The 24463-nt window shown below is 34.9% G+C and overlaps 1 protein-coding gene across 5 annotated transcripts; it reads right to left on the minus strand.

The window, feature by feature from the left end:
• Nucleotides 1-47: 47 nt before the first annotated feature.
• On the minus strand, nt 48-22844 carry LOC107037902. Of its 5 annotated transcripts, XM_015256719.2 has the most exons (19): nt 22558-22844; nt 22102-22354; nt 17920-18877; nt 14188-14283; nt 12763-12942; nt 12445-12651; nt 10703-10905; nt 10356-10545; nt 9344-9533; nt 8078-8172; nt 7907-7930; nt 7457-7501; nt 5804-5879; nt 5560-5727; nt 4453-4597; nt 4273-4380; nt 2569-2721; nt 2410-2442; nt 661-746 (listed from the first exon to the last, which is right to left on the minus strand). In XM_015256719.2, exons 3-18 carry the CDS (start codon nt 18628-18630, stop codon nt 2415-2417), a joined length of 2619 nt encoding a protein of 872 aa, XP_015112205.1. In that variant the 5' UTR covers nt 18631-18877; nt 22102-22354; nt 22558-22844; the 3' UTR covers nt 661-746; nt 2410-2414. The 5 variants fall into 5 exon arrangements, with proteins under 5 accessions (XP_015112206.1, XP_015112203.1, XP_015112204.1 ...); XM_015256720.2 differs by lacking the exon at nt 2410-2442 and having other exon boundaries at nt 48-746; nt 9392-9533; XM_015256717.2 differs by lacking the exon at nt 2410-2442 and having other exon boundaries at nt 48-746.
• Between the last annotated feature and the right edge of the window lie 1619 nt (nt 22845-24463).

Raw genomic sequence — 24463 nt, forward strand, 5'->3', positions numbered from 1 at the left:
CTGCAAAGTTTGAATAACAAAATCATTGTGAAATTATTGTGCAATGATGTTCGACTACAAAAGTAGGAAAGCATTTCACTGGAGAAAAAATAGCCAAAGTACTTGGATATCCTCAATAAAGGCTATTCTGATTCGTCTGCAAATATGTTTCGCTTAAGGTGATTGGGGTGAATTTCACATGATGCAAGTATAAGAGCAACTTATGCTTGGTCGGTATTTATGGCTTCTTCGAATGACAGCGCGGAAGTTGAATTTTTCATACAGTTTATTCTGGTTTTGATGGTGTGAGAAAAGTCACTGTTGTGATTGTGCCATCTTGGAAGAGGCAAAAACTATATTTCATGGAGAATATATCGGGATATTTATGTATAACCTGCAGTATAAGGAAGTGAATGCCACTCTTTTCCTATTTATTTATAAAATATATGCAGTCGTGCGAAACATGGAAGATTTGTGGGCGTGTACTAAGTTAAAAGTCGTGTTTTTAGACTAGATTTGGTGGACCCTCTCTTATTAATTGCCACTGTGCTGTCACTCTGACCGAAAGTACTGAATTTTAACTGGAAAAGATGATACTTTTCCCCAAATAAATTCAAGGATAATGACGTGAGAGGGCCTATTTTAACAACTTAAATTCTTGTTTGATTATTATGGACGAATGGATCATCAATTATAGCCTTCAATTGTTGCTTCAGCATCGACGGGTTGAAAATTTCCGTTCGAGCTGCGGTGTCCGGATGTACGTTCTGCAATAAATGCCAAATCCAATTTAACATCATGATCACGGAGAAAGAGGGTGGAGAGAAATCACCAAACAAGTCAAGTAATCGTGGAGCGAAATCCATTTTTATGGCCTTTTTAGATTTTATCGGGGCGGAAAGGGCGAGACGAATAATGATTTTTTTTTCGCTGTGTGGGAATTTTTCTGTGACGGAGAATGTTTTTTTTCTACTAGTTGATGCCTTTTTTTCCTTTAAGATTCGATATTCCGTCTTTCAATCAATTGTTTATAATCATTCTCATTGCAAAAAGCAATAAAAGATGATATTCCGATGATATTTTCAGATTCGATATTACATCTTTCAATTAGTTGTTTATAATCATTCTCAAAAAGTAATTCGACTGATGAAAATCATATGTCCCAATTTATCAACTGTTAAATTTTCATATTACAATAAATGATTTCCTCACGTTCTAATTCCTATGCTCGCGGAATAAGATTTTAATCATAATCACAATTCAATTCCTTCTAGAATACACTTTAGAGTGTGAATTTCTGGAATTCAATGTTTGTTGATACTCTGGTAAAAGTGCGTGCCCACACTGTTATCAATTTTTAGTTAGTTCACCCGGTAATTCAATTAATCTGTTGTTCATCTCATCAATATAATTCCGTGCTTAGAATATTGTCATCTCGTGTTTTCAGCACCAAATTAAAAATTAAAACTTCATTTGGAATGTTGAGTCACAGTTTCTTTTTCTTCATATCAGAAATTTTGTATTTTTGTATTGGATATTAATATTATTTGTTCAAAGTGAAAAAATCGATCATCATTTTCACTATATTACATTCAAATTTTCCTATCCTTAACGTCAAAAATGAGATAAACGCAATATTAAAAAAGTAGAGTTATTCTATTTTCCTCCGACCTAAATGATTTGGACAATTATGATTCGTTTACTCATGTTTCATAGAATGGTATTCAATTCTCTTTTGTTTGTTAGGCGGGCTTCATGAAAATTCGACGCAAGACGATTGTATTCATGAAAACCGCCTTGCTTTCTCCGTTCGTTCGAGATATCCGCCATGTTCGAGTGCTCGTTTTCAATTCGAGATATTGCGCATGCTTTTCTTTAGAAAGGAAAGGAAACATGTTAAAATTTCACTTTCGCCCGCCCCCATATACTTCACATTGAAACCAAAAAAATACTCTGCTGGTGCGGGGAACAGTAATTTTCACATTCATAGATGTGTTTTTTTACCGAAAGAATCACAAGATATCCCCTGCAAGACGTATTCTCCATCGCATTACAATTTCGCTCCACGATTACCTTTCACATAGTAAAATTTGCCACGATTTTCTAGTCAATGTTTATCCAACTTTTCTCTCCGCGACAAAACAGGTGCAACCAGGAAAAAATATCTTGCTCAAATCATGAAGTATTCAATGAAAATATTTTTCTCAGTGTCGCGAGTCAATTAAAATGTTATTTGTCAAACGGCAATTCATAATAATTACTTGAAGCAGGCATTATGCAAAAATCAATGGCAATTAAAGTCAACTCTATGGTAACTACTGCAGTAAAAATAGGGTAAGAAACATTCAGGGAGAATTTCATGACCATGCTACAAAGTTAGTTTCCAAGTTATTTCGTTGAAATTTGCATTCTTGATCAATGCCGGCTTACCTATTTTATTCGCTCAGTACTGGCAGTAGGGACCTTTTCAATTAAATGTGGAAAACAAACAGAAGAATGTGTTGTAGAAGTTGCAAATAGAGCACTCACTGACTTTTACGAAAGTTAAAAATATCATGTTCAATAATGCATTATTAAGCTGATACTTACAATTCTATGCTTTGAATTGTTGATGTCGAACACATGGTGTCGACTTTAACGTGACAATGCTTATGGCATTTCAGTAAGCAATCCCTACATTCGTAACCCTGTTTTCCTAATCTTCGTGCTAATGTCCTCTTACAGACTTCACATACTGTTCCACTAGAACAGAAAATACCGATAAGATCGATGCAATGTGAACAGTGTACACTGAAAGAAAAACAAACACGTTATCAAAGAAGTCCTGTTTGGGCCAACAAAATCGCTAGTTGAAAATTGCCAAAAAAGAATTTGTTTGGTTCGAATTTGAAAGTCTCAAACATGAATAATTGTTCTGCTTTTGACAGCAACGAAATATTTGGCTCAAGAGGCGGATAATTCACACCAGACCGTGCCTTTTCAGGATGAAAATATCTCATACAGAGGAAAATTTATCAACAAATATTTTATCCCTAAGTTACAAGATTGCTATCATATCATTATTATTCATGACGTTGTTCATTTCCATGGTCAATAATAAGAGGAATAATTAATGGGATGTTGGAAGAGTTCAGCAATACTAATTTATTGTCAAATCGCGACGTTTCGCTGCAAATTGCAGCTTCTTCAAGCTCTTGACAGGTTTAGTACGTAGTCACTATAAACTCTAATAAAATGTACGTTGAGCAACGACAACATATTAATTGATAAAAAATTGCAAAATACTCTAACAATAACATCGGGGTCTGCAGCAACACCTGTCATCATTATTATTGTTTCATTTAAGGGTTCGTTTCTTGTCTGTGATTATTAAACAGCCGAAACGAAAAACTACAATTCCTTGTTTCCCATAAAACAAGATTTTTCGGGAGCAAAATACGTATGGGAGTATCGAATAACAAAAGAGTAGTGCTAGAAATGACATTTCTTGCGTGTTCAGAGAATGCAATTTTTTTTTAACTACTAAATATATTTTTGCGGCAAAAATTTTTCATTCCAGCGCACTCTCTGCATATTTGACACAAAAAAATCAGTTTTTGATAATTTTCAAAAAAATATTTTCTGACACAAGCAAGACTTGTTTGAGAACTTTGTCGTTTTTCTCTCAGTGTATGGTTACCGGTCAGAATAACACACGTAAATTTCAACACACATGTTTTTTCAACCCTTAACAATTTAACATATACAAATTTAACATGTTGTGTTAACATAGTTGTGTGTGTGGTCATTTGAAGTTTTGTATCACCTCAATAATCCGTATTTGTGATAATAAGTGAGGGATTATTAACAGGATGACTTAAAGTGTTCAACTACCTGGATCGTCTAGTAATTGCAATTGTAATTGCAATTGTAAAAGTAATTGAATATAAATTTAATACAATTTAATAGATATATTTTTTGTGATCATAAGTATTGGGAGTAGATTTCAAAGAAACTGTGGAGTGTTCTGTAGTTAGATGTCATTTTGTTGTGATTAGCTTCATTGTAATTTGATATCAATCTATTAAATTTGCCGATTTACTGAGTAGATGTTCTCATTTATTACTGAAATTCACTGTATTGTCGTTCCTATTTTTTCATGTTTCATTAAATAAATTCTCATGCCAAAAGTAAATATTTGTTGATTTCGAAGACTGTGTTGATAGTTGTGTTGAATTTTTTAGTGTTAACATTTTCGTGTGTCATTTTGATGGGCAATCCAGTGCATATCTTAAGTTGAAGTGTGAGTATTACCCAGACATGTGTTTCGCGATGAAGGTATGATCATTGAATATATGCAATTTTGTGCCCTTTTTCCTCCACTTGCTCTTCTGGGCGAGCGAGAGGGGTACAAGGTAGTGCCTAGAAATAAACAATCGATGAGTACCCAATAAATTTATGATGGTTATAATGCTAGTGGCATAGGCGACTCACTTTTTAATCCCATTTTCTAATGTTTCTAGGACTAATGTCGACGCCTCGTTGATGTACGTTCTCGTTGACGTGCCGCTGATGGCCGAGGCTTCACTCAGACTTGATCTTCTTGATTGCTCTTCTTTACCTGGCACATTCAAAGATACTGGAAGAATAATACATACACAGTAAAAAATTCTGAGTGAATGTCGACTCCGAGAGAAGAATAACGCATCCAAAGAAAAACAACTCTGAGAAAAAAATTATTTTTGCCAAATACCCATTTATTTGAGGGAAGTATTCATTTTTTCAATACCGTATTTTTCCATCGAGTCATTCCCAGATGAGCCCAGTTAGGTTTCAATATTGACAATTATATTACTCTAGAAGAGGATCGTGTTAGTTATGACTGAGTGAAATCTCTTAATAATTACTAACATTAAAAAATTAATCGAAATTCTTCCCTGTAGAAAATAAGAAATTTAGAAAAAATGAATAATCGTTGGAGGAGTTCATCCAAGGTCATGTGCAACATAGTCATGCTCTAGAGCCATATGATTGTCATAATTGAAACTTAATTAGGCTCGCCTGAGAGTGATTCGATTCGAGAAATACGATTTTGAAAAAATAAATATTTGTCTCAAATAAATGAATATTTGTCAAAAATAATTTTTTCCTCAGTGAAGCTCTATTTTGAGACTTATGATCTCAAATTGAGACTTTTGAAAATCTTAAAATAAGGTATTATTTTTTTGTTATATATCAAATAAAACATTTTTTTTTCATTATTTATACAAAAAGTATATATCACTTAAATTAAAAGGATGAATTAATGAATAATAATTAATGAATAATAGCAATAATAAATGATACTCCTTTCTTTCTTTCAATAAAAAAATCGTTAGTTGAAAAAAAAGTGCAATTTTTTCTAAAATCTAGATACGATGAGGGCGACTTGTAACTCCTCTCTTAATGAATAAATAAATACATGAAGATAAAGAATTATATGCGTAAATCGCTATGAAAAAATAATCATTGGGGATCGAAACTTAAATATTAAAAATTAAATGAAATTGGAAAATTAAAAAAAAATCCTGCAATTTCGCTATAAAAGAAGCTTGAAATCACCTGAACCTGGATCCCGTGCTCTGTCAGCGGATATCGATCTTGAGTGGGCATCTTCGTGATTAATATCACCTTCTCGTCCTGCCGATCTACTTCTAGTCTTCGACCTACTCAGGCGCTTTTTGATTGTTCCGAAAAAGTCACGTCGTTTTCTTCGCGTTCGTCCCCGTTCTGTTGGAGTTTCATAAATGATTGTAATCCAAAGTTTTCGGAAACTTTTGATGAAAACTAAACTGTGAAGACTCACCTCTGGTTCCTTCCGAATTCGATGACCTTGGCGTGCTTTCCGGACCTGATGTAGCGCTGTTATCCCGGTTGGCGTGCTAAAATCGTAATTATTACTATTGGTATTCACGCAGTGATGAATATATGATTTCAATTATTGCAAAAAAACAGAAGCATTATTTAGAATATTGCAATCAGTATCGGCATGGAATGTGATCGTCGAAATTTCAATTTCTTTTGAATGAAATCACTTGTGTCCCCCGAACTCATTAAATTATTCATCGCAAATTTTTATTAATTAAAAATTGGATATTTTCGAAAGGAACAAAATGAATCGACCTACATGAGATCATTGTGTTGAAAGCCAGAAAAATCGGTGGTGAGGATTTTTATCTCAATTTTTTTCTGAAAAAATATTGAACATAAATTTTGAAAAAAAAAAATTGAAAAATATTGATAATTGAAGGAATTGTGATTTTTCGAAAATATCTAGTTTCTTTGAATGAATTAATTTTTTTCATCTGAAATTTTTTCCAGAAATTGTCATACACTAAGGAAATATCGACATAAAATCACAAAACTAATTTCTTGCGTCAAATATCTCATCTCTTAAGAATCGTGAGAATCCTATGAAATGTTCATGAATTGAATACGCACACCTGGCGATAAAGCGAGAATTTCTTGCCTCAAGAAATCGTTTATTTCGTGTCAAAAGATGAGAAAATTGCTAAAAATACTAAAAGCTTCGATTCAGTGAATTCTGGATCAGAGACTTTCATATTGAATGAATACAGAATTTATACAGGGGAGGACCTTCAGATATTTCTAAAATATAACCGTCACTTGCTCTCAATCGCAATGAGTTCGAAGAGAAGCAATAGCATCTTTTCCTTCTCTCAAATTTACTTTGTCTCTTCATGAATATTATCTAATTTCCAGAAAAAAATATGATTTTCTATTCAGTATCATCCTTCTTTAGCCCGACGAGCATCGATTTCTTGTCTGAAACCTACCATGAATTTATCGAATATTCATGCGAACTTCACTCAAGAAATTAGTTTTGTCATATTATACAGATTTTTCTCTCAGTGCATGACGTCTCATTTTGAAGGTTTTTTCATGTTCTTTGCGTGGGCCAAAGCGCGTTTCAATAGTTTGAAACCCCGCTCAGATTTGGGGCCCAACTTGGAACAAAACAAAGTTATTGAAAGAACTGGAAATTAAAAAAAAAATCATAACTCCTTCAATTATTAATATTTTTCAATTTTGTTTTCAAAATTTTTCTCTAATAGTCATCTTTTCAGAAAAAAATGAGCCGGAAATCCCCAGCATCGTCTTTTGCCCTGCTGATTTGGCATGAATCCGCTCAAAGCAACATTTCCGTAGCGAAGTGGTCAATTTTGACTATTGACCAGTTTTTAATGAATATCTCGGAATCTAAGGGAGATAGCAAAATTTGTGTTACAATCTTTTCTGTAGAGCCGATTGAGAGCTACAACAAATATAATTACGAAAATTTCGCTATCTCCCTTAGATTTGGAAATATTCCTCAAAAACTCAACTGGAAGACAATTCGACTTGAACCGTTTCACCACTTCGCTACTGATTTAAAAATTTGAAATGCTCATAATCACATTCCATGCCCATATTCAATAAAATACCCGATATTCATTACCTCCGGGGAAAGTTCTTGCCAACTGCCATCCTCTGATAGTGTAACCTGTTGATAGTGGGAGGCAGACCAGAGTTATCTTTCACGTGCAAAAACCCAAGAATCTCTATCGCTCTATTCTTATTAATTATCATGGTAAATTAAGCACTGGAAATCTCACAAAAACAACAACAACGCAAAAGTTGAAACTACTTTCATTCGAGTTATCCTTCGCCCTAGGAAAGAAGAGAGGTCATGCGAAAATGGAGGAAAAGAGAGCCTTTATAATTCGCTAATTTGGAAAACTACTAGAAGACTACTAGAAGGAGTCAGGAATAATTAACAAATCAAAACTTTAACGCAATACCGCGGGATCGCGAGGAGAAAACTGCTATTGATAAATAATTCTACACTGAGGACTCGATAATTTAAAGAGGAATGAGGGAAGGAATGCATTATTGTTAGTAGAGTCACCTTGACGACTTGACGCTCGGGTTGCTATAAAACAGAGGAAGCCAAACAACACACTTTATTAGAAGAATTCATCAGGCATAACTCGTTAGGACAAAATTCTTATGAGGATCATAGAAAAAACTCATCATTTTTTTTTTCACAGAATTGAATTCAAGTATTACAGATGCTTACCCTCTGTTGACTGTGCACGATCAGAGTCCCCTTATTACCATTCGATTGTCCAGTTCTGTACGGAGAGTCCACGGTTGTGCCGTTTGTCAGATAGTCTGAAAGAAAAGCCAATTCTAATATAAATGAGAAAGCGTAACGCCCGGACCGTAAACTTCAACTTGATGAAAAAAAAATATTGATTATAAGAATTAAAAATGCGATGGGTAATCACACGATTTTCGACTATTTAAGGGAGACTATTCATTCTCAATATCTCATGCTGAGTTCTATCATACTACCCAAATACTATAACTCAGTAGCAAAGAGGTGATATATAATTAGACTTTCAAGTCTAAGAGTAATTATAATTAGTTCTCGTTGTCAATCAGGGAATTCAATTTGTCGATCGATATTCCCTAGGATTATGAAATGATTTGTGATGGTTTGACGAGTGGAAGCTAGTTGAAACTATTGGTTTCAATAACATTTTGCTTTCTGAATAAAATTAAAATTGTAGGGGGCTGTTCACGGACGAAAAAATTTAATAGAAAAACCTATCGAATTCGTTAGAAAATTCTATTGAATTTCCATTGAACTGTTCTGTTAGTTTTTGGCCGATTCTATTGAAATGTTCAATAGAAAATATTCAGTCGAAAACGTCAATAGAATTCAATTTTTCTATATAACTTATTCTGTTGAGATATTTTCTATAGAGAATTTCCTCGGCTCAAATTTCCCAAGTTTTTTTGTTTGATTTTCTGGATGAGAATAGAATGAAAAAAACTTGAAAATTTGAGTCACGCAAATTCTATAGAAAAATATGAAAAGAATGAGTTATATAGAAAAATCGATTCAAATTGCTACTTTGGAAAATCGCATTTTAAGACTTTTGAAATCTTAAAATAAGATATAATTTTTTTGGGTGAAGACTCACAAAATTGACCTCAAATCTCACCTCTCCACTACTGAACTCTAATTCGAGGACAAGAGGTAGAGGGTGGGGCGAAGGGTCAAGCAAAACTTTGAATCCCACGAATTTCATCCAAAAGTTTATTAACCTTGCACTGTAGAGTGTTCCCGAGGCCAAAGACAATTCCGCAATAATAATTTGGGAAAGAAAAGTTAGTAGAAATGTCTATCTCATATAAAAATTCTGATCTACCAACATTCAAAAATGAATAAAAAGGAAAAACTAGAAACCAAAGGGTTTATTCGTTTTATATTGAAAGTGGATTTCACTCAGGTGCAGATGCTTTTTTTTCTCCAGATAATATAATCGGTAATTACCCCCGGTCGATTGAGCAGTAGAGTCGTACAAGATAAGTGTACTGTTACCATTGTTATAATTAAGACTATTATTGCTGAGTTGGCTGGTTGGGCTGTATGTGCGGGTAGGCGATACTGGTTTTATAGCTTCCTTGAGCTTGAAGGGCTTCGAACCAATCTGAGGCACCTCGGCCCCTTCAATAAAAAGAAACTAGAAGATATAAGACAACAATGAATCATGAAACTAACTACTGGAGATTCATTATAATTGTTGAGGATATCCAAGTATCTTTCACTGTTTTATACAGACCACACTATACACTGAGAGAAAAACGACAAAGTTCTCAAACAAGTCTTACTTGTGCCAAGAAAATAGTTTTTTGAAAATTATCATAAAAGGATTATTTTGTGTCAAACATGCAGAGAGGGCGCCGGAATGAAAAATTTTTGTCGCAAAAATAGATTTAGTAGTTAAAAAAAAATTGCATTCTCTGTACACGCAAGAAATGTCATTTCTAGCACTACTCCTTCGTTATTCGATACTCCCATACGTATTTTGCTCCTGAAAAATCTTTGTTTTATGCGAAACAAGAGATAGTAGTTTTTCGTTTCGGCTGTCCAATAATCACAGACAACAAATAAACCCTTAAATAAAACAATAATAATGATATGGTAGCAATCTTGTAACTTATGGATAAAATGTTTGTTGATAAATTTTCCCCTACATGAGATATTTTCATCCTGAAAAGGCACCATCTGGTGTGAATTATCCGCCTCTTGAGCCAAATATTTCGTTGCTGTCGAAAGCAAAACAATTATTCATGTTTGAGACTTTCAAATTTGAACCAAACAAATTCTTTTTTGGCAATTTTCAACTAGTGATTTTGTTGGCCCCAACAAGACTTGTTTGACAACGTGGGCTCAAATGAAAGGGCTGATATTTGAACAACAAAAGTAGAAAATCATTTCACTAGGGAACAAATAGCCAAAGTACTTGGATATCCTTAAATATTCCTAATAAAATTCACTTTACTTCAACTGTCAGAGTTCCAGTGACTTCATCAGCCTCATACGGTCTCGCTTGAAGAGGGATAATCTGTCTCTGGCTCGGATTGACGAGTAGCTCCTCCACCCCGACAATTCCCAGCCCCAAGAATCGTTGACTTTTGTTCAAGTTATCATAGATCTCCAATAGTACTTCCGACGTATTGTGACTTACATCGCTAAAATCATATTATCATGCTCATTAATGTACCCTTGGAAACAATTCTGTAGAGCATTATGAATCACTATCGCAGTCATGATGATATCATGCAGAAAATTGAGTGAAAAATTGAAATTTCAAATGGAATTGATGTGATAATTTCAATGATTGCATACAACAGGAAGGCTTCGTCCCAAACGGGGCTCATTGTATCTTTTTTAATCGACGTCTGGTGCTTCTGCGGTGGTTCATCCAACTCAACAACACAATACGGCTGGGCGCATCCCTCCTTCCCTCCAAGATCATTTGCTCGGACAACTTTAACCAGTAAACGTCTGTCTCCAGATACGTACTGCGGTGCCGTTGACTCTGGACGACCCTTGAAACACAATCATCATGACAATGGAGGTTACCCACAGAATTTACACAGACATTCACGCACGACAAAATTTAAGAGGAAAACTTAGCGAATTCGCTGGACTATTCTATTGGATTTCTATTGAATTTTCTATTAATTTTTGGCCGACTCTGTTAAATTGTTCAATAGAAAATATTCTATAGAATGAGTCAGAATTCGAGTGTGGAATTCGATTTTTCTATGCCACGTATTCTACTGAAATATTTTCTATAGAATTTCCTCGGCGAAAATTTTTTTGCTCGATTTTCTTGATGAAAAAAGAAAGAAATAGAGAATGAAAAAAAATTGAGAAATTTAACCGAGTCTGGACACCAAACGCGGCCTTGCGATTGGTCACTTCTGCGGGGATTCCCCGCCGTGTTATTTAGGCTTCAGCGTTGCCGAATTCACTCTAAATTGCCCGAACGCGTTTAGCGAGTTTCCGGCAACGTGGCGTCATCGGGTATTTCATTTAACATGGAGAGAAATAATTCATCTGTCCGAAATAATTTGTTTTCTGTAAATCTGTAAATTTTCTGGAATTGAGGGAAATAGGTTGTTCTAAAAACTACTATAATTTTTTAGACACTTCAATTGACAAAGTCAAGTTTTTTTTGAATTTTTCCGGTTAGCCAGTCAATTGTAATTAAAGAAAAACGACGCGCGGCGGGGTTTCCCTCATAGGATAACCAATCTAGGGTTAAGCCGATAAAATATGATCTTGAATTTTCAATTGATTGAAAGTTTTGCGTAATTTGGTACTGAATATTCATATTTTTATTGAAAATTTAAGTAAGTTGAAGAATTCTTGCGTTTCTACTGCTCAAAAATTTTATTGAATTTTTAGTGAAATCTAAATCTATAGTTGAATAGTGAAATATTAATCTAGGGTTAAGCCGATGAAATTCTATAGAAAGTTCAATAGAAATAAAATTGTCTATCGAATTGTCTGCTACATTTTTCTACTAAATTTTGTGAGATAAATTCAGGTAAATGTATTCTTGAATTTTCAATTAATTAAAAGTTCTGCGTAATTGGCTACTGAATATTCTCGTTTTTTTAAAATTCAAGTAAGTCGGGGCATTCTCATGTCTCTGCTGCTCAGAAATTTGTAATTTCACAGAATTTTTAGTGAAATCTAAACTAATTATTTTTATTATTCCTAATTAAAATTCAATTTCACTTTCTCGAAAAGTACTAGTCAACTATCCATGAGATTCCAATTTTTTCCAACAGTTATTCTATTCTCTTCTTTTCTTTTCATCGAGAAAATCAAACAAAAAAACACGTAAAATTTCAGCCGAGGAAATTCCACTGATAATATTTCAATAGAATAACTACAGCAGAACTACTATTTGTATTTTTTCTATATAATATTTTCCATTGAATGTTTCAGTAGAATCGGCCAAAAACTAATAGAAAGTTCAATAGAAATCCAATAGAATTGTCCAGCGAATTCGCTAAGCTTCTATTAAATTTTTTCATACGTCTGCATTCACTCATTCATTCATTCATCATTACCATGCTATCATAGTGCAACGGCATTGAATAGCCGGTGTGTGGTGGTGGATCCCGCCAGAGTCTCGGACAAGTAGGATATTTCGACAAATTGAGATGGACATTGGTGCCTCTCAGTGCACCAACTACAATCTCAGTCACTACCTCCTGAAGCTGGCTCTCGTCCAGGTCCTTCTTTATTGTTCCCACTTGGGCCAGTGAGACCTTCACCTTTAATCGAGTCATATCGAATTAATCAGAATGATCTTTCATTGGAATCAATTGATGCAGCTGATTGAACTAAATTCGATCATTGAGATTCGAATGGGTGCTGGGAGTTACCTCTGGCCAGCCATCGCACTTCAAGTCCATCAAGAGTTTCTCGGTGATACAAACAACGTTTAAACGAGCTCGAAAGCGATTTACATTAGCACGATAATGGCTGACCTCAACTTTATCGCCTTTTTGACGGAATGCCTTCAGTTGCAGTGCCGGAGTTGCCTCGCAATCGCATGTTATCGTCTGTGGAGAATATTTAATTGGTTTAGGCGAACGTTGTTTCAATGTTAAATTTCTTAACGGCAGCATTCGGTGAAAATATTTTTTCTTTCAAATGTTCATTGAAATGGACACAAAAAGAAAACAAATTTCAATTCGAGATTTGAAAATTTCACTTTGGGACTTGAAAGTCTTGATTTAAGCCTTTCAAAGGCTTGTTTTCTGTGTCTCAAATTGAAACTTTCGAAAGTCCCAATTAGACATGTTAAAATCTCAATTTAAGACTTGAAAATCTCAATTTGAGACTTGAAACTTTCACTTTGATGCTTGAAAATTTCAAGTTAAGGTCTACAAAAGACTAAAATTGAGATTTTCAAATGTCAAATTGGGACTTTTTAACGGCTCAACTTTAGACATTCGAAAGTCTCAATTTAGGACGTGAAAATTTCAATTTAAAACTTGAAAATTTTACTTTGAGACTTGAAAGTCTTAATTTTAGCCTTCGTAGAGGCTTAACTACTTTGTCTCAAGTTGAAACTTTCGAAAGTTCCAAGTAATAGGGTTTTGTAAGAGGGTTTTTTAATATAAAAAATTTTCCCTATCCAGCATCTCCTGCCTATCCCCATCCCTCATATTGTTAACCCATTTCTCACCCCTCATATTATATATATGTTGTAGCCTCCGGGCTGATACTACACCAATTAATCTTCTATGTATAAACTTGTACCATATTGTTGCCTTGTCTTGTTTGTAAATATCTATCCATGTTAATAAATCTTGTTGAATCTTGAATCTTGAATCTTCGAAAGTCCCAATCTGACAATTGAAACTTGAAAATTTCACTTTGAGACTTGAAAATTTAAATTTAAACCCTCCGAAAGTTTCATATGAAGATTTAAGTCTTAATTGAAGACCTTCTGAAGGTTAAAATTAAGATTTTCAAGTCTCAAATCGGAACTTCCACAAGTCTCAACTTGAAACTGTCGGAACGACTAAATAAAGATTTTCAAGTCTCAAATTGAGACGTAAAAATCCCTCGGTGATCCTTTCGAAACTCTTCAGCCGAGCCTTCCAAAAGCCTCAATTTAAAATCTTTGAAATCTCCAAGTAAGGTTTTTTTTTAGTATAAAGTATAAAAGTATTTAAAAGTATTTTAAATGTATGACCAACTGGAAAGTTTCTGGAGTCACTGGAGAAATCGTTTTATTACTCCGGAAACTCGTAGCAGTACCATAAAAACACTGAAAAAATACTACTAAACATACTCACAACGTCATTTTTCGAATCGCATTCACAGAAGATATTCGATAAAGAAGGCGATTGTGTCTCCGGAAGTACCCGTACAAATTCCACGCCCACTCCATGCTGGAATTATTGAAAATAAATCATGTACTCATGTAATGATTGAGCCCGAGCATACGAGACTCACTTATATCTTTTCTTGTCATCAACAAAATCAAACAAAAAACTTGGAAAATTTGAGCCGAGGAAATTCTATAGAAAGTATCTCAATAAAATAAATTGAATGGAAAAATCAAATTCTTTGACGTTTTCTATAGAATATTTTCCATTGAAATTTCAATAGAATCAGCCAAAAACTAATAAAAAATTCAATAGAAATCCAACAGAATTGTCTACCGAATTCTAGGTTTTTCTATTATTTTTTTTCCCGTCATAGGATATCCAACAATTTCAATGAAAAAAAAATTCACTGAATCGTGAAAACTTGAATCAAAAAAGAAAACGATAAAATTTCGATAGCGAAGAAACAAAAAACTTGGAAAATTTGAGCCGAAGAAATTCTATAGAAAGTATCTCAATAAAATAAATTGAATGGAAAAATCAAATTCTTTGACGTTTTCTATAGAATATTTTCCATTGAAATTTCAATAGAATCAGCCAAAAACTAATAAAAAATTCAATAGAAATCCAACAGAATTGTCTACCGAATTCTAGGTTTTTCTATTATTTTTTTTCCCGTCATAGGATATCCAACAATTTCAATGAAAAAAAAATTCACTGAATCGTGAAAACTTGAATCAAAAAAGAAAACGATAAAATTTCGATAGCGAAGAAACAAAAAACTTGGAAAATTTGAGCCGAAGAAATTCTATAGAAAGTATCTCAATAAAATAAATTGAATGGAAAAATCAAATTCTTTGACGTTTTCTATAGAATATTTTCCATTGAAATTTCAATAGAATCAGCCAAAAACTAATAAAAAATTCAATAGAAATCCAACAGAATTGTCTACCGAATTCTAGGTTTTTCTATTATTTTTTTTCCCGTCATAGGATATCCAAAAATTTCAATGAAAAAAAAATTCACTGAATCGTGAAAACTTGAAGCAAAAAAGAAAACGATAAAATTTCGATAGCGAAGAAACAAAAAACTTGGAAAATTTGAGCCGAAAAAATTCTATAGAAAGTATCTCAATAAAATAAGTTGTCTAGAAAAATGGAATTCTTTTGACTTTTTCTCTAGAATTTTTTCCATTGAAAATTTTAAATGGAATCAGCCAAAAACTAATAGAAAGTTCAATAGAAATCCAACAAAATTGTCTACCGAATTCTAGGTTTTTCTATTATTTGTTCTCCCCATGACGGGATATCCAAAAATTTCAATAAAAGAAAAATTCACTGAATCGTGCAAACTTAAATGGAAAACGAAAACGATAAAATTTCGATAGCGAAGAAAACCGGTTTTCTCCTCGTGTAGTCAAGCGTTATTTTCGGTGTATGACGTCACCCACGCGCACACACCGCAAGGCCGTTGACAGCTGATGACGAAATATCTTTCCCCCACTCTCTCATATCATATGACGTAACGGGATTGACCTCAAAAACTCGAGAGAAGGAAATGAGATAGACCACAATAAAGTCAACAATTAAACGGAAAAAAACTCGAACGACTGAATACTTCTCATGGCTCTCATATCCATTTGCGTTGATAATTCGAGTGAGCTAATGCTTATATTTATTTCTCCTCTGCTGACTTCATTATAATTGAATTATTCAAACAGTAATAAATATCTCAAGCTCAAACTCTGATTTCTCCGAATGTATCAGACCCACACGAAATTTTCTCCTTAACGCTTGATTAAAAAAACGTCAAAATGAAAAATCAAGGCCATTCCATCGATTTTATTGTGATTCAACCCACGAGATTGAACAAAATCTCATTTTGAAAAGTGGGTTAAGTGCTTGGCGTTGGCTTCATCGCAGCTACATCAATTTTGTAAACGTAAATAAAAAAACCAATCCAGTAGCGAAGCGGCAGAACGGTTCAAGTCGATTTTGACTATTGAACAGTTTTCAGTAAAAATCTCCGAATCTAAGGGAGATAGCAAAATTTCTTTCATGACCTTTTTTGCGGTCCTCAATTAACTCTACAAGAAAGGTCATTATGAAAATTTCATTATCTCCCTTAGATTCGGAGATATTCCTCGAAAACTCAGCTAAAAGCCAAGTCGAACTTCAAAAACATTAAAAACGTTCAGCCCCACACCACACGTTTCTCCATTATTGACTGACATATATTCACCCAAATAACCACTGAAATTCAGTAACATTTAACTGTTATAGTTCGTAGACATCGCCTCTCAAGCCGAAGCGTAATATTCTGTAAAATGGTTCAAGTCGATTTTGACTATTGACCATTTTTCAGTAAAAATCTCGGAATCTAAGGGAGCTAGAGAAGTTCTTGTCATGACCTTTTTTATGGGCTGAATTCAGGGCTATAAAAAAGGTCCTTATGAAAATTTCGTTATCTCCCTCAGATTCGGAGATATTCCTCGAAAACTCAGCGGAAGTTTCAAAATCATTCAAAACGTTTCAAAAAAATTGAAGATATATATTCATGCAGATAACCACTGAAATTTAGTAATGAAAAAAACAAGAACTGATTAATTCCCATAAGATACGTCTGGCATCTCGCGATCGAAAAACATCATGCATAATGCATGTAACATTTAACTGTTACGGTTCGTAGACATGGTCTCTCAAACCAAAGCGTAATGTTCTATAAATAAATCTGTCAAATGTACGAATTGATTGATACTCCGTTGACTAATTCATCGAATTCTGTATTCATACAGATAACAAATGAAATTGAAAGAAAGCAAGAGTAATATTTTTAAAAAAAAATTGAAATCGGATGAATAGTTTTTGAGATATTGAACCATACAGTTTTATACAAAAAATTGAATATCTTTAAAACTACTCATTCGATATCGCCCATGTGGAATCAGCCTGTGATATAGTAAGAGCTAGAATCCTACCAAATTTCAACTTCCTATCTCAATTTTTTTAAGCGTTAAAGTGTTCACATCAATGTTGTCACAAAAATGAAAAATGTCAATTACTGGGCGACTCGCAATAGTTAGCTAGGCACATTATGGTCTGATTCGATAGATAATATGATAAGGAATATTTTGACGCCAAAAAAGTCCATTTGATCCGGTAGTTTTCGAGATATTGAGAAAAGAAAAATTTTTCGGAATCGCTGTATCTCAAAAACTACTGGACCGATTGAGCTGAAATTTTGCCCAGATGTGCTCCCAAATAATACCAATTATGAGCCGAAATTTCAGATTTTTATCTGTCATTTTAGTTCTTTTTTTATGAAAATTTATAAAAAAAATTCCCAGAAAAAACATAACAAGTAGTTTTGAGTTATTGACCAAAATGACCCTCATGACCCTTAGGCATGACCCATCAGTCATGACCATCCTCGTGACCTTTAGTGTCTGATTCTAGGTTTTTGACCCCCATGTGCCTCATTCAAACCCTTACTCTGACCCTTGTGACCCTTATTTGGGCCATTATTCTAACCCTCATGAGCCTTAATCTGACCGTGACCGTTATTCCGACCCTCATGACCCTTACGTTGACCCTTGTGACCCTTAACTTTCGTGTCTTAACTTCGAGTACCAAATTCTCATCACCAAAAGTGAATTTGAATTTTTACAATGCAGAGAGACGAAACAATAACCATCATTACCTCATCGACCGAGCTCGCCACAAAATGATTGAGTGAGAGTACCCAAGAGGCGAGCAGCTCATTAAGTATGACCAAATCCGAGTGCAGCCAAACAACGAGCTCATTAACCCAGCGAACAGCTTCAGTATCAGCGCCAGTGGCTGCCGGCAAATGTAGTGCTCTCGAGCTCCTTGCTGGGCTCAACAGCGAGCCCGATGGTTTTCTCGTCAATCTCTTTCTCATCGGTGGTGTTGGCGGCACATATCCACCACCACCACCGCCACCCCCATGTCCTGCATTAGCTCCAATAACACCAGCACTTGCAACATGACTGGCAGCAGCACTGGCTGTTGCTGATTTGGCCATTGCCACTTTAATCGGCTTATCCTGAGTGAGTAATTTACTGGCAATACTACCAGCCGACACGACACTCTCACCAATTCCATGTATCCCATGATCCTTGCTCGATGCATTGGGTGCACTAGCTACACTACCACTTGCTCCACTTGTTGCAATTTTTTCATTCAATACAAAACGATTGTAAATGTATTTACCAACGCACAGTACAATGAGACCAAACAGCATCCAACCGAATATTAGCATTGATAATGTATCCATTGTTGTATCACCAGACGAATCAAAACTGCATATCAGATCGTCAACCCGCTCGGCCAAGTCGGCCATATTGCCCCATCGTTCTGCCAACCAAGTCCAATTGGATTCCAAAAACATTCTTTTCTATTTTAATACCACAGCCTGATGGCTAACTTCTCCTCTTCTCGCTTTTTTACCCCTACCACCTGACTGTATTTTTACTTGTTCGTTTTGCATGTACCACCTAGGAGAAGGCGACTATTTATAAACTCTTCGGACACCCTGGCGCAGTGGAGGAATCTGTGCTGAGGTGCCGGCTCTCGGCTTCCGGCAACACCCGGACTGACGGTTGGGGGAGGCGAATCACCTCCCGCGGTATTTCAATCTGCAAAAAATATGGTTTATTGCAAAGGGGTTTATAGTTTGTGGAAATTTTAATTTCGGTCATTGGCGCAGTCTTTTGAGGCTTCGCGTCGACTGAAACTCTTAGAATGTTTGCAGAATTTTTTTATGATTAAGAATGTCATAAAAAAAGTGCTTTGGATAGTTTTTTCTTCGGTGAGATGATTCTCTACTTTTGCAGTCGAACCAGAGCTTTCATTTCAGCCCCATTTGAACCCTAGTTTTCAGATATTTTACTAGGATTTTATTAGTTAAAGTTTGCAGGTCTGAATTTGAATCTCGATATTGAAACGTTAGAAAACAGTTTTAAAGTCTGAAAGAAATTGTACAATTGACTTTGAGAAAAAGACTTATGAAATAATTAAAAAATTGCAATTTTTGAGAATTACGAATATTTTTTTGAAAATTACGAGTAATTTTTTTATATGAAAAAAACCAAAATCAGCTGTGTAGGAGTCGAATTCCAAAAAATCTGGCTCGTAATTGTTGTTCCACACATTTTTCCGAAAATTTTGAAAACAAAATCTTTTGTAGCTCAAAAATTGGAGGCCCTGGACTGTTTTTACCATTTTAAGCGTTTTCGGGCAAACGAACAATAAAAAAAATTTTTTTTTGTACTAATTATTCGTTTTCAGATCGATATAATCGATCTTCAACGTATGAAAAGTCTCACTCAATAACCCACGACTTTTAAAACTCATAGTAGCCTCCCCTTAAGCGCACTAAAAAAAGATACTAAATGCTACTGAATGGAGCAAAAACAAAAATTGAAAAAAAAATTTTCTTTTCATATAAAATCATCGAAATAACCACACTGTAATGATTAAACCCGAGAGTCACTGAGTGACCATGGTTTTGTGTCATGTTTTTTTATATACCTGTTTTTTTGTAAATAACTATAAATAATGTGAATATCGTGTTGTAGTTGTGCATAAAAACATGGTTTAAAAAAAATAGTCGTACAATAGATTATATTTATCCTGTCAACAGTTCGAATTCCTCCAGCAACATTTCCGATGATCACGACCGAAATTTAATTTTCATCACGCTGTGCGAAAAGTGAACTTTTCGGCACGCTCCGCGTGCCTAACAGTCCAATTTCCGTCACATTGTGATGAAAAATATTGTTCGTAACTCGTGAAAAAATGTTTTTTAGCTCGTGGGATTATATCACGAGCCGAAGGCTCGTGATATAAACCTCCCACTTGCCAAAAAACACTTTTTTGCATTCGTTACACTTCGCGTGCCTAAAACGTCCCTTTTCCACACATTATGATAAAATAGTATATTTCCGGCCTGTTGCGATGGGGTTTTTTACTCGTGTGGCGTTGGCCTCCGAGCCGTAGGCGAGGACTGGTCAACCACACGAGTAAAAAAACCCCATCGCAACAGTCCAGGAACAATATTTTTCTATAGTTTTCAAGTTTTCGAGTTTGGGAAGTATGTAATACCAATTCTCAGACGAGAAATCGTGGGAAAAGTGTTTTTTGGCTCGTGGGAGGTCTATAGCACGAGCCAGAGGCGAGTGATATAATCCCACGAGCCAAAAAACTCTTTTCCGCACTCAGAACGAAATAGTATATTTCGTAACGAGTGCAAAAAAGTGTTTTTTGGAGAGTGGGAGGTTTATATCACGAGCCGAAGGCGAGTGATATAATTCCACGAGCTAAAAAACATTTTTTCACGAGTTACGAACAATATTTTTCATCACAATGTGGCGGAAATTGGACTTTTAGGCACGCGGAGCGTGCCGAAAAGTTCACTTTTCGTCACAGCGTGATGAAATATACTATTTCGTGAAAGATATGAAAGTAGCTCTACCCTTACGGTAAATTCAAAGATTATTGAAAACTGCAAAAAAATTGCAGAACACTCGATTAGATTCGGAATTCTAATTTTTTTCTCCATTTAATTATCGTTTCGGTTTTTCAAAGAAGAAATGTTTAAAAATCAGGATTTAACCCAGTGTCTTATGTGGAAATCAACATTTCCATTGTAATCAAAGATTAAAATCTTAATTTTTTTTCATTAGATGTGAAAAAAGCAAGAATTTTTTTGACACCTCATAAAAAATAATCCACCATTTTGCAAACAAGTTTTATTATTTATTTATAAGAGGGAGATGTTTGAAAAAATATCAATATTTTGCGAAATTTAATTTAGATAATACTGACTGGGTATGAATTTTTTCAAATTTTCTCCATGCAATTTAGTTGAAAAATTTAAAAACTGAAAATATCCAAAAGTACAGCGTAGTCCGGCCGAAGGGTAGAGCTAGGGGAGGTTGGGGTAAAACGGACACTTTTGACTTTTTTTAATGAAATGTTGATGAAATTTAATAATTTTTTTTTCAATACAAAGAACAATTCTTTCCCTTTGTGACGAGCCTAAACTTCGCTCAATTAATAAATTTGTTTCTGAGTTACGAACAATAAAAAAATGTCTAAAGTGTCCATTTTACCCCACCTTCCCCTACTTCAAATTTCCTTCTGTCAAATCGGTCAATTTCTCTCAAGTAAATCCATTCCACTCCATCAAATATTCTCACGTGGAACCCACACTCCTTCGACAGAGCCAATTTTTTATCTCAGAGGACCATCCTATAAAATTTTCTATAAAATCTTAAGGGTGCCAAGTGAATTTGGCGATGACCTGAAAATTGTCATTCACCAACAAAGTTATAATTTTTCTAATTAATAGTACTACAGATGGTGAACATCGGTGACAATTTTAAAATTTTAGAACTTATAGATATCGAGAAATTAAATAAACAAAATCAGTCTTATACACGGCCTCTTATGGAGTTTTGATTAAATTGAACGTTTCAACCCCCTAGGAACTCAAGAAAAATTTGAAAAAATTTGAAGATATGGGGAATGATGTGTTCAATGTGATGGCGACAAAAAACAATGGGGTACCGGGGTGAATAAGAGAGATATTTCAACCCGCCGTACCCATTTGATCCCATGCTTTCTCGAGGTTCGTCACGCGAAATAGAGGATTTTCCGCATTTATTTTCTCGATGTCTAGTTCCGGTTGCGGGTTTGAAATTTCGTCGGATGGATGAATACATATTTCTCCAATGATGGAGGGAAAGAAAAAATTTTTTTTGAATCTTTTTTCAAATTCACTTGGCACCCTTAAACCCCAAGTCTTCATAATTCTCTCCTGCATTTTCCAAACCCCTCATTCCCAGGCAATACTCACTCGATTGTCTTATGAAATCAACTCTGTAGAAACATCGAACCACTTCCTTCAACAAAACTGATTATTCTGAGTTTTGAGCATCATATCCGTTGAGTGCAGCATTTGGGGCAAGCGAACCCAAGGGATGCCACCTGCACTGTCACTGGCACGTGGCCCCCCCAATTCCCTCGGGCATTTCCTCAGCAGCAAAAGCTCGCGAATTCCCCCGATTTTTCGACGATCCCCGAGCTCTCTGCGCCTCAGTCAAACTCATCTGCAAACGTGCAAAGTCAGCAGCAACTTACAATCACCAGTAATGATACAATCTATTCAAAAAAAACCTATTTAAAAAAAGTAATTACAGAATATCACAAATTCATGAGAAAGATAAGAGCGAAAACCGTGAGTTTATTCATAGGAATGACACATGCAATCACCGTTGCTATTTCAAAATAAATAATGAATTCGAGATCTCACCAGTGATCTCAGCAGTACGACTGCTCATATGGGATCTAGCACGACTCCCCAGGATTATTCTCTATCTCGTGTTTTATCCATTCAGAAGCTCAAGTTGATCGCTCGACAACTGTTCGAAATGCAGCAGGAGGTACCAGAAATATAGCTTTACAAATTTTCAACAATAACAAGTGTTTTCCACTCGACCGCGTAGAAATAGTCATCAGTGGCTGTCCGTGGCGGTCTGACTTTTCGATCAAAAGTGATAAAACATAACACCCGCCACGCCGTCAGCGCATCGTCACGGTTTGCCCTCCTTGTCACACTGCAGTACATAATAAACTCCTCCTGGTTTTCTGTCGTTTTCTCTTTCACGCTGGATTTTGCCCCACTACTCGTGCATGTGATACGAGAGACGTGGTATTCCGCGCAGAAAAGCAGACTAGTGGGAGACCCACAGTGGAACGGTTTTTTCTCTTCCAGTATCGATCCAATGCGCACCCACTAACACATTTGTGGCCCAACCCGCAGGATCCAACACCCTGTCTAGTGCATTTGAATTGTTTTTTCCTGGTTTTTTTCATCTTTTATTCCGTTCGGGGGCTGATTGTGGAGGGAAAGCGCGGGGATCATGGCGGGATTGCAGGAGAAGTCATCGAATAATTATTGGAAATGAACCCATTGCTGAATTTTTAATTCAGTTGCTATCGATTGGATCAGTCGAAATGTGGGGTAATGGGGACACTTTTTTGGGGTTTCATTTTTTCGGTGAAGATTCAGCACCGAAAAAATAATAGGGGAGGGTGGGGTAAAACGGACACTTCAGACTTTTTGTTAATTATTCATAACTCAGAAACTAATTGATCAGTTGAGCTCAGTTTAGGCTCGTCACAGAGGGAAAGAATTATTCTTTGTAATGAAAAAACAATTAAATTATATCAGCATTTCAACCCTTCATTGACATTTTAAAACAAATCAAAAGTGTCCGTCTTACCCCAATCTCCCCTACTTTAGTCGAAGATTTGAAAGGTTTTGAATGAAATTTTCAAAAGTCGCAATTTGAAGTCTCAATTTGAGAGTTTGAGATGTCAATTTAAGGGTTTCCAAGTGAAATGTTCTTCTACTTTTGTAGTCGAACATCAGAGTCTTCATTTAAGCCCCATTTGACCTTAAGTTTCCGGTCATTTTAGAATGATTTTATTATTTAAATTTTGGAGGTCTGAATTATTTACATTATTACATTATTAAAATCTGAAAAAAAATTGAAAGGTTTACTTTACGATAAAGGTTTTATGAAATAACTTGAAAATTGCAGTTTTTTAAAATTACGAGTATGTTCTATAAATAATTTATAAACAGTTTTCCCCTTTTTTTAACTTTCAATTTTTTTCCATTGAGGGGATAGATTGTAGATAAATAATTGAAATTGCGAACAAATGAGATTCCGAACAAATGATTTTTATGCTGGAAAGTGATTGTTTATAATTTTTTTATAAAAAATGCTCGTAATTTTCAAAAATTGCAATTTTTTAATTATTTCAGCAATCTTCCTTCAAAAGCAGACTTTCTAATTTTTTTTTTTTATTTCCCTTGCGAAATAAATTAAATAATTAAATAATTATTCCTTCCTCGAGGCAGAGCACTTTAGCATCAATCCGAAGAGCAAAGGAATACATTTAAGGCCCGGGTGTACTATCTTTCGAATGTTATCTGGATTTTTTCATCTTCCGTAATCCAAAATTGTCAATTGAGTGGTATATCACATAGAAATTCCCAAAAATTATGATAGAATGATTAAAAAAATTGAAAAAATTCTGAACTTTTTCAAAGAGAGCGTTTTTAATTGAGATTCAGAATGAGTTGAAAAATGTGAAAATTACAAATATCTGATTCACTGAACATAAATTAAAACTGCTCTTTGAAAAAA

This window comes from Diachasma alloeum, unplaced genomic scaffold (assembly GCF_001412515.2).
Source record: "Diachasma alloeum isolate Michigan unplaced genomic scaffold, Dall2.0 Dall_scaffold_00271, whole genome shotgun sequence".
NCBI lineage: Eukaryota > Metazoa > Arthropoda > Insecta > Hymenoptera > Braconidae > Diachasma > Diachasma alloeum.

What these genes read in the sequence shown, in the direction of transcription:
- LOC107037902 (XM_015256717.2), bottom strand. Translation starts at nt 18,630, where the DNA reads ATGTTTTTGGAATCCAATTGGACTTGGTTGGCAGAACGATGGGGCAAT. An exon ending in CTGGAACTCTGACAGTTGAA is followed by an intron (nt 9,534 to 10,355) that starts GTAAAGTGAATT and finishes TATATCTTCTAG; the next exon opens with TTTCTTTTTATTGAAGGGGC. An exon ending in TACTGCTCAATCGACCGGGG is followed by an intron (nt 8,173 to 9,343) that starts GTAATTACCGAT and finishes CTTTTCTTTCAG; the next exon opens with ACTATCTGACAAACGGCACA.